The sequence below is a fragment of the Aspergillus vadensis genome, assembly GCF_003184925.1.
Source record: "Aspergillus vadensis CBS 113365 unplaced genomic scaffold BO88scaffold_6, whole genome shotgun sequence".
Lineage (NCBI taxonomy): Eukaryota > Fungi > Ascomycota > Eurotiomycetes > Eurotiales > Aspergillaceae > Aspergillus > Aspergillus vadensis.
Genome location: NW_020292044.1, coordinates 124,923 through 136,760, shown reverse-complemented (window position 1 = coordinate 136,760; position 11,838 = coordinate 124,923). Strand labels below are relative to the sequence as shown.

Here is an 11,838-nt window from a genome sequence, read left to right as displayed (position 1 = left end):
GCACCCGAGGCACCGGCACCGAGAGAACCAGTGGCACTGCCTCCAAGACCGGCACCAGCACCGAGACCAGCGGCACCCGAAGCACCGGCACCAGCAGAACCAGTAGCGCTGCCACCGAGACCAGCGCCCAGACCGGCGGAGCCACCAAGACCGGCAGAACCGCCGAGACCAGCAGCACCGGAAGCACCAGCGCCAGCGGCACCAGTAGCACTTCCTCCAAGGCCAGCACCAAGGCCGGCGCTACCACCCAGACCAGCAGAGCCACCGAGGCCAGCAGAGCCACCGAGGCCAGCAGAGCCAGAAGCACCGGCACCAGCGGCACCTGTAGCACTTCCTCCCAGACCAGCACCGAGACCAGCACTGCCACCAAGACCGGCAGATCCACCAAGGTCGGCGCCCAGGCCAGCAGAGCCCGAAGCACCAGCACCCGCAGCACCAGTAGCACTGCCACCAAGACCAGCACCAGCGCTGCCACTTCCACCCAGACCAAGACCGGCACCCAGATCAGCGCCCAGGTCAGCAGATCCACCCAGGCCAGCGGAGCCACCAAGACCGGCAGCTCCCGAAGCACCAGCACCCGCAGCACCGGTAGCACTGGCACCGGCACCACCGCCCAGAAGGGCACCCAGACCAGCGCTGCCGCTCAGACCGGCGCCGAGGTCAGCACCGAGACCAGCACCAGCACTTCCACTACCGCTGCCGCTACCACCAAGGCTGGCGCCCAAGTCGGCGCTGCCGCTGCCGCTGGCACTGCCACCGAGACCGAGACTGGCACCCAGGCCGGAGCTTCCCAGGAGGCTACCAGCGCCGCTGAGGAAGGGAAGGAGGCATGGGATGGGGATGGCGGAGACGGTGGCGGCGGTGACAAGGGTCGCAGCGGAGACTCTGTAGAAGCGAACCATTTTGACTGATTGATTTCGGTTTCTGTGATGGTTAGTACTGCGCCCAAGGAGTAGTTGGATCGAAGGATCAGAAGGTGGTTGGAATATTACCTTCGAGAAACGGGAATCGAGAAGAACGAGAGTTGAACGGAATTATTGAAATTTAAACAAAGAGATCGATACGCCACAGGCGATCTGAAAAGCAAACAAGAGCGAGAGGAAAAAGAGGAGGAAAGACTGGTGAGAGGGATGAGGATGGGATGGAAAGAAAGTCAACCTGATCGGTGGTGGTGATAGAGGCTATATATGCCTTTTTTGCGTCGAAAGGTTCCCGTCTTCCTCTCCCGCATCGCGGAGGAGAGCCATGGCTGTCTCCCCGTGGATAGGGGCCCGTGAAACCGCGGTGGTTTGATAGTGGCTGCTCGTGTCAGTGTAGAGTTTCTAAGAAAAGTGTCCATGGCCTGGTTCGGACCTGCCAAGCATCTTAGTGAACCGTAGAATGAACCATCATCTGGGTTTTCCGACGGGCACGGACTTGGTAGAGAGTGGATACGGTCAGGAACGACGGGCTCTCCTGGGACTGGAACATCTGCATTGATCAAAATGAGCACAGAGCCGGCACTCATCCGGGAATCAGAGCTCCGAATCGGGCAGGGGAGACCGGCTCAGAACCTGGCCGGTGTCGCTGCGTCGAAACGCGCTAGAACTGTGACCCGGGAATCGAGATGAAAAGAGATTTTCGATCTGGAATCAAGAAGATCAATGCTTGGACATTTTTTGACGACCTGAATTAAGGGGTTATGATTTGAGGTTGTCCATAGTAATCAGATGCGCCGATAGTATAGACTAGCGTGTATGAGAACGAGAGCACCAAACGAGTCGCTATCGATGCCTGAGCATTGATAGTGAACTCCGGATAAACGTAAATTCCCTCGCTGCAAGAATTGATGCAAGACGGCTGGAGAGCAGTGGAGGTGTATCACGATCGTGACCCCTGCGCTAGCGATCTGCAGCTCATGTTTGGAGTTTGCCCGAAGATGGGGGGATCGGCTGGTTCTTCCGGGCGTTGCGGATGATCCTCGGAACTGAGCCCGTTTAGGCTTCCTATGTCTTTTCTGATCGGCAGGAACACCAACTCAACTCTCCAGGTTTATTCATTCACTTACTACACCTCGCACCTACAGCTTCGACCTTATTCATCTTCTGTGCATACTCAATTGCGATTACTATTCTACTATGCACAAGTTCACCCCCCTTTCTTCTATCTCCCCTGAGCTAAGAATAGCCCATCCAATGAGGACCCACTGTTTCGAGCCAAACCCTATTTTGGCCTCGTCTCACCCTGAAACCCCACCGTTCGCTCGACCTCGACTTCCCAACTTTGGGGAGCTCTCTACGCCCTCTCTCTAGTCTTCAATCACTAGGCTTGAATTGGAAATGGTGTCCGTTGCCAGGAACCACCATGCAGACCCCGAGCAGCGAACCCGCGACCGCTGAAGCAGCCTAAAATTCCCGAGACCAATAATGAACCCCTAAAGTAGAGGGTCTAACGGAATAGTCCCTCCAGACTATCCACATGGAAGCTTAGCACGCAAGAAAGAAGCACTTTAGAGTTTAGAATTCTCACAGTCACCGATGTAGTCGGAAGGTGGTGCCGACACTCGACTGGGGCTTTGGCTTTTTCCCCTACGGCTGACCCTCGAACTTACTACTGGCTGATTTCTTTCCCTCGAAACAAACCAACCTTGCTCACCAACCATGATGACACTTTGCCGGGTCTGAGTGTTTCATATCTCAGTTGCAACACTGGGAAGACGGGGAAAACGCGGGAAATTTTATCCACTGTCTCCATCGCGAGAGTCGAAAATAGAATCAATGTCTCCGTATCGGCCATCTGCCATGGCCATCATCGCGGAGTAGTGAGCGTCGTATCGAGGTCATCTATCCGAGTCAATGGTGGGATAGTGAGTGACAGATCTGCTAAGAATAGGTCATGGCCGGATCATGAGGTTGGGGTATGGAGTACACGGTCTACCATTCCTAGTAAGTCTGCCCACTACGGCAGTGGATGTGTTTTTACCCCATTGTGGTGAATAATTCGGCTTCTTGCTGCCCAAGGGTCCCTAGCGGTCGGGATTCTCTCTTCAATCGGATATCGCTCATGGCTCGATGTGTTGTCTCTGGAAATGGGAAAGAACAGAATCAAATTAAAAGCATGGTTAAAAGTCTAGACTGCTGGATCGGCGAAAATTCTGCATCTTGGGGGAAAAGCCTGTCTGAGTTTATTTCACCTTGTAGGGGAAGACGAGGCATCGATCAGCGATTACTAACTTTGGTATCGGAAATGAGGTCCCGATTACCTAAATATCTACGATATGAGGACTTTTGGACTCATGATTTGGATGATATCGTCAGATATGAGAGACTACGCTGTGCTTGTTGGTTATTACGCGATATCCCGCAAGGGTTGGTGGTTATGACGAGTTGCCTCAGAGTAGCGAAGTAGATAGGTTGGGTGTTATCCGGTAGCAGCACATCACCTATGCGAAGCACGAGATATGGTGCGATCAGGACCATATGTAGGTAAAGCCAGTTCTGGCCTTGGTTTACCGGTGGCTGAGAAAATTTTCCCACACTGGGAGATATGTAACTGCGAGGGTAGTCTTTCTTATTGGGCGACTATAGTGAATGCAGCATGATCCGGCATGTCCGCTAGCAGATGTAGACTTGAAAGGGCGTCTGTCTGATCAATTCGCTGTACTCTGTACAATATTTCGCTTTTCTAACAGTCAAAAATTCTGCTACCACTTTAGATATCGCAAATGCTTTGTCTCGAAGATCCTTCATCTCGGCATCTTCGTTGCTCTTGGACTCATATCTTATCTCCGACGCTATATGACTGCACCCTCAAACTAACTCATTTTATACTACCAGATCCAGTCACCTTGTGGTATCTCTTTTTGGGGTTATGTCTTCTGTGACTTGACAGTCATTATCGTACGGCTCGAAGTCGATTGCGTCCTGGTTCGGCATGCCCTTTGCACGGTACCAGCGGCCATGACTTATTACCCAAGCGTTCACCGCACCTGACGCCTTCCAGGCCTTGACATCGTCATGAGCTAGAAAGTTTTGAAATTGAATAAGAATCTATAATTGAGGCTTTTCATGGCTTATGATATACCGCTTTCCGGTCTTTCAAGGAACCTGATCAAGAATTGTCCCCTTTCACCAATACAACACACACACCCAAGTTGCGCCATTCCTGTGATTGATTGTCAGATACACAGGCTTCAACCCAGCTAAATATTACATTTTGACCACTCTTGAAGCGATTAGACTGTCATCTGCTGGCGCATGTGTTTGTCCCTCATCTATCACGTGACTGGTATTTATTTCCCCGCGTTTTCCGGCCCCATCCCGATTAGGCAAATGTTGGCCGATCCCCCCTTCAACGTCAGCCGCAAACAGTGATGACTGCTTCAAGTCTTCATTCCCAGTCGGTGCATCTTTCTGGGGGCATGGCATATTAGGTGTAACGAGCACCATTGGCCACTTTAACAACTCACCTTCGACAGTCCCAGAGCCCTATGACACTCGTCGATCAATAACCAAGAAATTCGTTCGCTTCTAGAAGCCTGTGATCACCCTGCATGGTGTCTCTGCGACCCCTGAAGATCCCGATAATCTCATTAAACCTCGGATACCCAATAACGCGAACCACGGACCATCCCAAATTTTGTTCGTCGATCCTCAACGGGCGAAATTTGACCTCCCATTTATCAGACCTCATCACCCAGCCATGATCCGTTGGCAAACGAACTATTACCTTCGTGCCTGCGGGCGGCGATCATCATCAAACGCCTTGGGTGTATCCCATCAGCCATCCTCACTCAGGAATAGGGGGAGATTTCAGCACCAAGCAAACTATGCAACTAATCCGCAGCACCCCCCGAGGCAGCAGTCGGCCACGTTGCCCATCCTGGGGACGATTGTCGCTACCGCGGCTGTAACGCTCATTGCGTCCGAAGCTTGGCGCGGAAGGGAAGCCTCCAAGACGCAGGACATTGCTAAAGATGTTCAACCCGGACAAACTAAATCCGGACCATCCAAATATGCGGACGTCCCGACGATGCTTCGAGTATGTAGCACATTTGCAGCTCAGCAATCATTATTATTAATCGCGAGATATAGGCCGTCGAGGAAATCAAGACAATCATAGGACCCGATAATGTAAGTGTTGACGCCGACGACATTGAAGTTCACGGATACTCCGAATGGTCCACGTCCAACACCACCGCACGACCAATTGCGGTTCTCAGTCCAGCCACGACAGAGGAAGTATCCGCAATTGCCAAAGTATGCACCAAATACAGGGTTCCGATGGTGCCATTCGGCGCCGGATCAAGCGTTGAAGGGAACTTTGCTGCTCCTCACTCAGGCGTCTGCATTGACCTGTCGCGGATGAACAAAGTCATTGAGCTGTACGAGCAGGACATGAACGTGACGGTGCAAGCAGGTGTGCGATGGACAGATTTAAACGAGGAGATTAAATCTACTGGACTGTTTCTGCCCATGGACCCCAGTCCTACTGCGTATATCGGGGGCATGGTCGCGACAAATTGCAGTGGCACGAATGCGATGCGCTACGGGACGATGAAGGACTGGGTGGTTAATCTCACTGTCGTGCTTCCGGATGGAACAGTGATCAAGACGAAACGGCGACCGCGCAAGTCTTCTGCTGGGTATAATCTGAACGCTCTCTTCACTGGATCGGAGGGGACTTTGGGAATCATCACCGAGGCGACGCTTAAACTTGCTATCATTCCCGAAGACAGCAGTGTTGGGATTGCTACCTTCCCCACGGTCGGTGACGCAACGGCCGCAGCATCGAAGTTGATTCGGAACGGGGTTCCTCTCGCTGCGTTGGAATTCATGGATGACGTGCAGATGAAGATCATCAACCAGAACGGTGGCGCAGGTGGGAGGTTTTGGTCGGAGGAGCCAACACTCTTTTTGAAGTAAGGCCGACATTGGTTTTAATGTATAAAAGTCGGCTGACAATCCAGGTTCACCGGATCCCGCACGGCCATCGACGACAGCATCCAGCGCACGAAATCCATCCTAACCAACAACAAAGGCAAAGAGCTGGTTTTTGCAAAGTCCCAAGCGGAAGGCGACAACCTCTGGTCGGCGAGGAAGCAGTCCCTCTGGGCCATGCTGGCTGTGAGACCCGAAGGCACCGAAATTTGGTCTACGGATGTGGCTGTACCGATCTCGCGGCTGGCTGAGATTGTTGGTCAGTAAACTTCAGAGCATGTATGTCGCTCAATCAGTGTTGACATGATCTTCAGAGCTATCAAAAGCCGAGTCCAGCAATCTGGGCCTGTTCTCCACGGTTCTAGGCCACGTCGGAGACGGCAACTTCCATCAAGCTGTGATGTACAACCCCCAGAGTCCCGAGCAATACCAGGCTGTCAAGTCGTGTGTTTCGAGGATGATGAAGCGGGCACTTGAGATGGAGGGAACTGTTTCTGTAAGAGTTATTGTTCCTACATGACGTTTTGAACAGATGTCTGACTGACTGAAACAGGGCGAACATGGTATCGGACTAGGAAAGAAGGTCAGCAATCCCTCATTCCGTTGTGTTATATCCTCAACGCTAACATACACCAGGCCTATCTAGAGGAGGAACTCGGTACACCGACGATGCAACTAATGAGAGGACTGAAACGGAGCGTCGATCCTCAGTACGTTAATCCCGTGTTCTCTCTCGATCGCTTACTAATCCATTTTAGCTGGTTGATGAATCCCGGAAAGGTCTTTGACGAGCACTATGAGGGATAGGATTACACTAATGTCGCAATATTTGGGGCTCGGTGTACACACTAAAAATATGATAGTATGATGTTGATGCAATAGTCAACACCATCTCCATCAGTTTTGGTGACAGTGTAGATCTAATATTTCTATGTGGATCGATCCACATCTGATTGCTAAGCAGATTGGAGCAACGTCTCCTGCATGTGATCCCCATGCTCATCGAGATACGTAGCAACCTCATTGATACGCAGAAGTAAGGGTAGATGTCTTCTCTCCGAAATCAGGCCAACCACAAGTTGCCCCGGGCAGCGACATCCGCATGTAGTTTAGTGTCCGCTCAGCAGTTTCCCGTCCCACCGCGCCAAGGCAGCGAGGATTACAAACACTATCTACAGATGCAGCCCTCGAAGCGGAATCTAGTCCTAAACTGGCAGGCAAGGGGAAAGACACGGAGTAGTATGAGATCATAATACATTCCATTGACATTTGACATCCAACTCTCACTATCTAAGGAGTCTCGGCAATATTGTAGACCAGCTTCTCACCACTGACCTTATCAGCCTTGAGCAGCTGCAACCCCTCCAACACACCCTTCAGACCCTCCCCACGCACACTAGGCCGATGCACCTGGATCTTGCCCTCAGCCAACAACTTCTGCGCAATATCCCAGAACTTGGCAGCAAACTCCTTATCCTCAGGCTTGGCCGGGAACGGCGTGTCACCAAACATGAACTCCTCACCCACAGCAGTATACGCCAGAGTCCACCGATCATTGACATTCTTCCGCTCAATGCCCACCGCCAAAAGCGCACTGTATTCACCACCCTCGGTAGAAATAGCCTCATCACAGAACTTGGCACTCGCCTCCAACGAAATGGTATCCAGCACCAACTTCAACTTGTTATCCGTAGCCTTCCGGATCTCCGCCGCCGCATTCGGTGCATTGTAATCAAACACCTCATCGGCACCCAGACTCTTCACCAGGTCGAAGTTCCTTGGCGAACACGTAGTCAGCACCTTGTATCCGGACAACTTGGCAAACTGGATCGCCAGGGTTCCTGTGGCCGTCGAGCCACCGTAGATGAGGATCGGGCCTGCGTTGCCGCCCTTAGCGGGCTCGGTGGGCAGCTCCAGCTTCAAGCTCTGGTACAGAGCCTGACCGACGGTCGTGATACCCACACCGAGAGTGGCGGCGTCCTGGAAGCTCAGGTTGTCCGGGATGTGCATCTGGATGTCGCCCTTGGCGACGATGTATTCAGCGAAGGTGCCGTCTTCGGGCTGCACGGCGTTGGCGCCGTGGACGAAGCCGCACACCCGGTCACCCTTCTTGAAGGGCTTCTTGACGGCGGGGCCGACTTCCTCCACGATACCGGCGTAGTCGCAGCCGACGAGGACGCCGGTGGGCGCGAGAAACTCGATGTGCTTCCAATCTGTGGGGTTCAGGGCCACGCTGACGGTCTTGACCAGGATGTAGTCGTCGCGGAGCTTGGGGATTGGGCGGTCGGTGACCAGGTCGCCCTTCTTAGGGGCGGTGACGGCGATGGCTTTTTGAGGCATGGTGGGAAGTTTTGTAAGGTGTTTGGTTTGACTGAGTGGGTATGAGGGTGTCTGCTGGGAAAAGTGAGGGGAAGAGGTATCCAATATATGTGTCTCTGGTATCATGAGCAAGAAACACCAAGAAGGCGGTGGAATGGGATGCAACACCCCTCTTCACCCTCTTTTTTGTTTGTCGATGACAAATGCAACTTGTGAGATCATCTTTCTTCTCCACTTGGGCCCACAGGTCCCGAGAGGGACGCCGTTGGGTCTGGTTGGGTGTGAGCCAATTCATTAGGTTGTTGCCAGCAGCCCGGATCCGGAATTGGTGAACTCTATTGCTACTAAGTACTGCTGCGGGTGTGAGTGATTCGCTGGTGCTCTTGGGAATGAACTGGTTTGAGCGGTACAGTGTACAGTACATGCATTCTCTACTGGTTGACTGGCGTCATACCCAGAAGTTGCCCAGATACATTGAGGCTACTATATTCTGTGTAGTTTGTTTCTGGTATGCAATTGAGTGCTGACAAGAAGAAAGAGACTCATCCCTCAGACCAATAGACGCAACTAGACTGATGGGGTATCATTGAGTTTTAGGCTACTTTCCGAAAGAGGTTTAGATCCCGCTCCGCGCAGATATTCAATCCCGGAGATCCTCCCCAGGACACCAGCAGTATGCACTATATTGTAGGGTGATTGCACGAGCAAGGGTACCAGAAATTTCCATTCTGCTGACATATTCGCTTTGAGCGAATTCTTTGCGTAAATCTGTAGATTGCTGATTAATGAGCATCTTGGCTCTCTAGGAGAGGCGTTTGCTGCGGGAGGGATTTCAGTTTTCGGGAATAAATAGATAGCTCTACTATAGTGCTAGGTTGTCTTCTCTTGTACCATCATAGACCCTCTTACTGTTGAGCAAAATGCAGGTCACTCACATTGTCCTACTCCAATTCAACCCCGACGTTACTCCCGATGTTAGGGAAGATGTATGTTTGTCCTACACTTCATACATCCGAAGCGTACAGAACTAATCTGTTCTCGTATAGGTCGCCAGTCAAGTCAGGGGTCTGCGCGAGTCGTGCATCCACCCGGACACTGGCAAGCCATACATCGTTTCCATGAAGGCTGGCGCTGATGTTTCCATCGAGGGTCTTCAGGTGCGTCTACTTCCTATATTCCGATCTTATGATTCAAAGGCCTGACTCCTAGCTTGTCCCTCAAAAGAACGGCATCAGCCATGCATTTGTCTCCGTCTTCGAAAATACCGCGGACCGTGACTACTTCGTGAACAAAGACCCGGCGCATATCGCGCTCGTGCAGAATGTCAAGCATCATCTGGCTAAGGTCCAGGTTGTGGACTTTGTTGATGGGAAACTTATTTAAGTGCTATATAAGGCTCCTGGGTTGTTTAATGGGATTTTGGTCGTGTAAGTTGTTTAAATTGGGCATGTTGGGGGTACTACAATTGTTAGAATGAGCAAGTCGTACTAGACAAGCAAGAATATATATAAACCTAGTGCAGTACATCGGCTCGTATGGGCACAGACCAAAAGCGAGTAAAATCATGCTACAGACGACGATAAGAGCACTGCTAAGATACTAAGCCAATATTTAGATATGTTTAAGCACAATAAAGTGCTCTACAACCATTTTAAAGGCGACAGATGCCCAATTCTTGACCACGATGATCGCGAGGGTGCGCAAGTAAGCATAGTAATGCAGCGTCCTTCATAAACCAAACTCCAGCGGTAGATTAATAATAAGCCCTTGTAGCTCAGTGGTAGAGCGCTTCACTCGTATCATGTCATGAAGAGGTCCGCGGTTCAATCCCGCGTGGGGGCACATTTCTTTTTTCATTTTCTCGGGTAGCCAGCAAGCAAGCTAGCTTCCCCCCTTCTTTTTTTTGGCGTGCAACGGGTAGCTGCACCCGCGCTAAGGGAAGAAGTAAGGCGGTGGCAAATACATATCCGCCCTTATAGCTCAGTGGTAGAGCGCTTGACTTGTAATCAAGAGGTCTGTAGTTCAATCCTGCATGGGGGCATCGGATATTTTTCTTTTTTTGCTTTCCCCACCTCCCTCTATCTTCTTTTATTCTGTCGCCTACTTTGTTGTGACCGTCACACTGCCGGATAGGAATTGACCTCGTATCTTTATTTCGAATTTTTATAATTTTATTTCCTTGATTAACAAACAGCAATAAGCCTTTCCTGCAAACAACACATGCCCATTGAGTTCCAGTAGATAAAATCGGTAAATCAACACAAAAACCCATGTATACCCCCTGTTGCTATGTACCCGTCCCATCAAACGGTCGGCTACAAAGTGGACAGCAAAGTGCACTCTGAATGCAGCTCCGACAGTAAATTGCAGTATTTTTCCACGACCCATCTTTTCCCGCGATCATCGGACAGTCCCTGCATTGTGCATTCCTCCCCAAGGTCTCTGTATCCAAACACACATCGCAATGGTTGTAGAATGGAGCCTGCGGTAGCAAATAGCGGGCAAAAGGAAGGAAGTCTATTTGATCCAGATCCTCCTCGTGTTGGCCCATCTTGGCTTTTAGAAGGTCGGTAATCTCTCTCCAGGGCTTTGCATCGGTTATGCCTATCATGTAGAAAGGGTTGTATTTGATATCAGTAAGGGAAACGTGTCTTCGATATGACTCCTGTAGCGGAGAAAATCCAAAACTGTCTTCGATATGAGTTTCAACGTTGGGGTGATCAAGCAGAATTTTGACCACTTTGACCTGACCCATGCAAATGGCTGCGAAAAGGGGTGTTCGGCCGAATATGTCTTTGGGGTTGGGGTCACACCCGGTCTTTAAGATGCGCTGCACAAGGGTAATATCGCCTCGCGATGCTGCCCAGTGTAATGGCAGACGGTGGAATTCGTCTTGGAAGCTAGGACTACTGGATTCTTTGAGAATTGCTTCGATCGCATAGTCGTCTCTCTCCAAGCCAGCCTCTGTCAAACAATATAGTCCCCAGAAAGATGCGGAGACGTCTGTGTCCCTCATTAATCTGGGGGAGCCTGTACCACTTGCAATAAGAAGCCTGGTTATTTCGACATGACCCTTTTGTGCTGCAGCTGTCAGTGGGTCTGCTAAATGGTGTTTCCATCTATCAGTGCTGTTTATTCTGGCGCCCCAATCGAGTAACAATTCAACAGCACGCAGATTGCCATTTGCCGCAGCTGTAAACAAGGGGGTTTCCCATTGCTTGTTCTCTTGATTGATGTTGGCTCCTGCATCTCGTAGAACTTTCATGACAAGTGCATGATCGCCCATGCTGATAGTCGATATAGGACCCCGTTGAAATCCAGCGCCGCTCTTCGCTGCAAAGAATATAGGAGTTTCCTTGTTCGCATTCTCAAAATGAACATTCGCACCTCGGTCAATCAGCAGACTGGCCACTTCACTGTAACCATATGCTGCGGCGTAGAAGAGAGGTGTGAAGTTCTCGGATGTAGCAGAATCGACAATAGCTCCACGATCGAGTAGAAACTCAACAACTGACTTATTGCCAAATCCTGCTGCCCAGGTGAGAGGTGTACGACCAAGGTAGTCCCGAGTATTTACTGAGCTGCTGTCGACCCCGACAAG

General features: G+C 51.0%; 5 protein-coding genes and 2 non-coding genes across 7 annotated transcripts in view; 4 read left to right on the top strand and 3 right to left on the bottom strand.

The window, feature by feature from the left end:
• BO88DRAFT_403186 (uncharacterized protein) overlaps positions 1 to 1,129 on the bottom strand; it is a 2,331-nt gene extending 1,202 nt beyond the window's left edge. The window contains exons 1-2 of the mRNA XM_025706307.1: positions 993 to 1,129; positions 5 to 924 (exon numbers count right to left, since the gene is read on the bottom strand). Of these exons, the coding sequence (XP_025564744.1) occupies positions 5 to 902 (898 nt within the window). The 5' untranslated portion in view covers positions 903 to 924; positions 993 to 1,129. The remainder of the gene's footprint in view (positions 1 to 4; positions 925 to 992) is intronic.
• Positions 1,130 to 2,156: 1,027 nt separating this feature from the next.
• On the bottom strand, positions 2,157 to 2,788 carry BO88DRAFT_423758 (uncharacterized protein; the record flags this gene model as incomplete). Its single annotated transcript, XM_025708674.1, has 5 exons — positions 2,157 to 2,281; positions 2,303 to 2,384; positions 2,509 to 2,567; positions 2,591 to 2,629; positions 2,725 to 2,788. 5 exons carry the CDS (start codon positions 2,786 to 2,788, stop codon positions 2,157 to 2,159), a joined length of 369 nt encoding a protein of 122 aa, XP_025564743.1.
• A 1,599-nt stretch (positions 2,789 to 4,387) lies between these two features.
• Positions 4,388 to 6,763, top strand: BO88DRAFT_433807 (FAD-binding oxidoreductase). Its single transcript, XM_025709448.1, has 7 exons — positions 4,388 to 5,019; positions 5,073 to 5,899; positions 5,948 to 6,177; positions 6,233 to 6,414; positions 6,472 to 6,501; positions 6,555 to 6,628; positions 6,677 to 6,763. Exons 1-7 carry the CDS (start codon positions 4,681 to 4,683, stop codon positions 6,723 to 6,725), a joined length of 1,731 nt encoding a protein of 576 aa, XP_025564742.1. The 5' UTR covers positions 4,388 to 4,680; the 3' UTR covers positions 6,726 to 6,763.
• A 406-nt stretch (positions 6,764 to 7,169) lies between these two features.
• BO88DRAFT_403184 (zinc-binding alcohol dehydrogenase family protein) lies at positions 7,170 to 8,471 on the bottom strand. The gene has a single exon (XM_025706306.1). It carries the CDS (start codon positions 8,256 to 8,258, stop codon positions 7,209 to 7,211), a length of 1,050 nt encoding a protein of 349 aa, XP_025564741.1. The 5' UTR covers positions 8,259 to 8,471; the 3' UTR covers positions 7,170 to 7,208.
• Positions 8,472 to 8,934: 463 nt separating this feature from the next.
• On the top strand, positions 8,935 to 9,692 carry BO88DRAFT_242029 (Dabb family protein). Its single transcript, XM_025702147.1, has 3 exons — positions 8,935 to 9,223; positions 9,284 to 9,394; positions 9,462 to 9,692. The coding sequence occupies exons 1-3, from the start codon at positions 9,158 to 9,160 to the stop codon at positions 9,618 to 9,620; spliced, it is 336 nt and encodes a 111-aa protein (XP_025564740.1). The 5' UTR covers positions 8,935 to 9,157; the 3' UTR covers positions 9,621 to 9,692.
• Positions 9,693 to 10,000: 308 nt separating this feature from the next.
• BO88DRAFT_t90 lies at positions 10,001 to 10,079 on the top strand. Its single transcript has one exon. It is a non-coding gene; the product is annotated as a tRNA-Thr (tRNA).
• Positions 10,080 to 10,206: 127 nt separating this feature from the next.
• BO88DRAFT_t91 lies at positions 10,207 to 10,278 on the top strand. The gene has a single exon. It is a non-coding gene; the product is annotated as a tRNA-Thr (tRNA).
• The last annotated feature ends 1,560 nt before the right edge of the window (positions 10,279 to 11,838 follow it).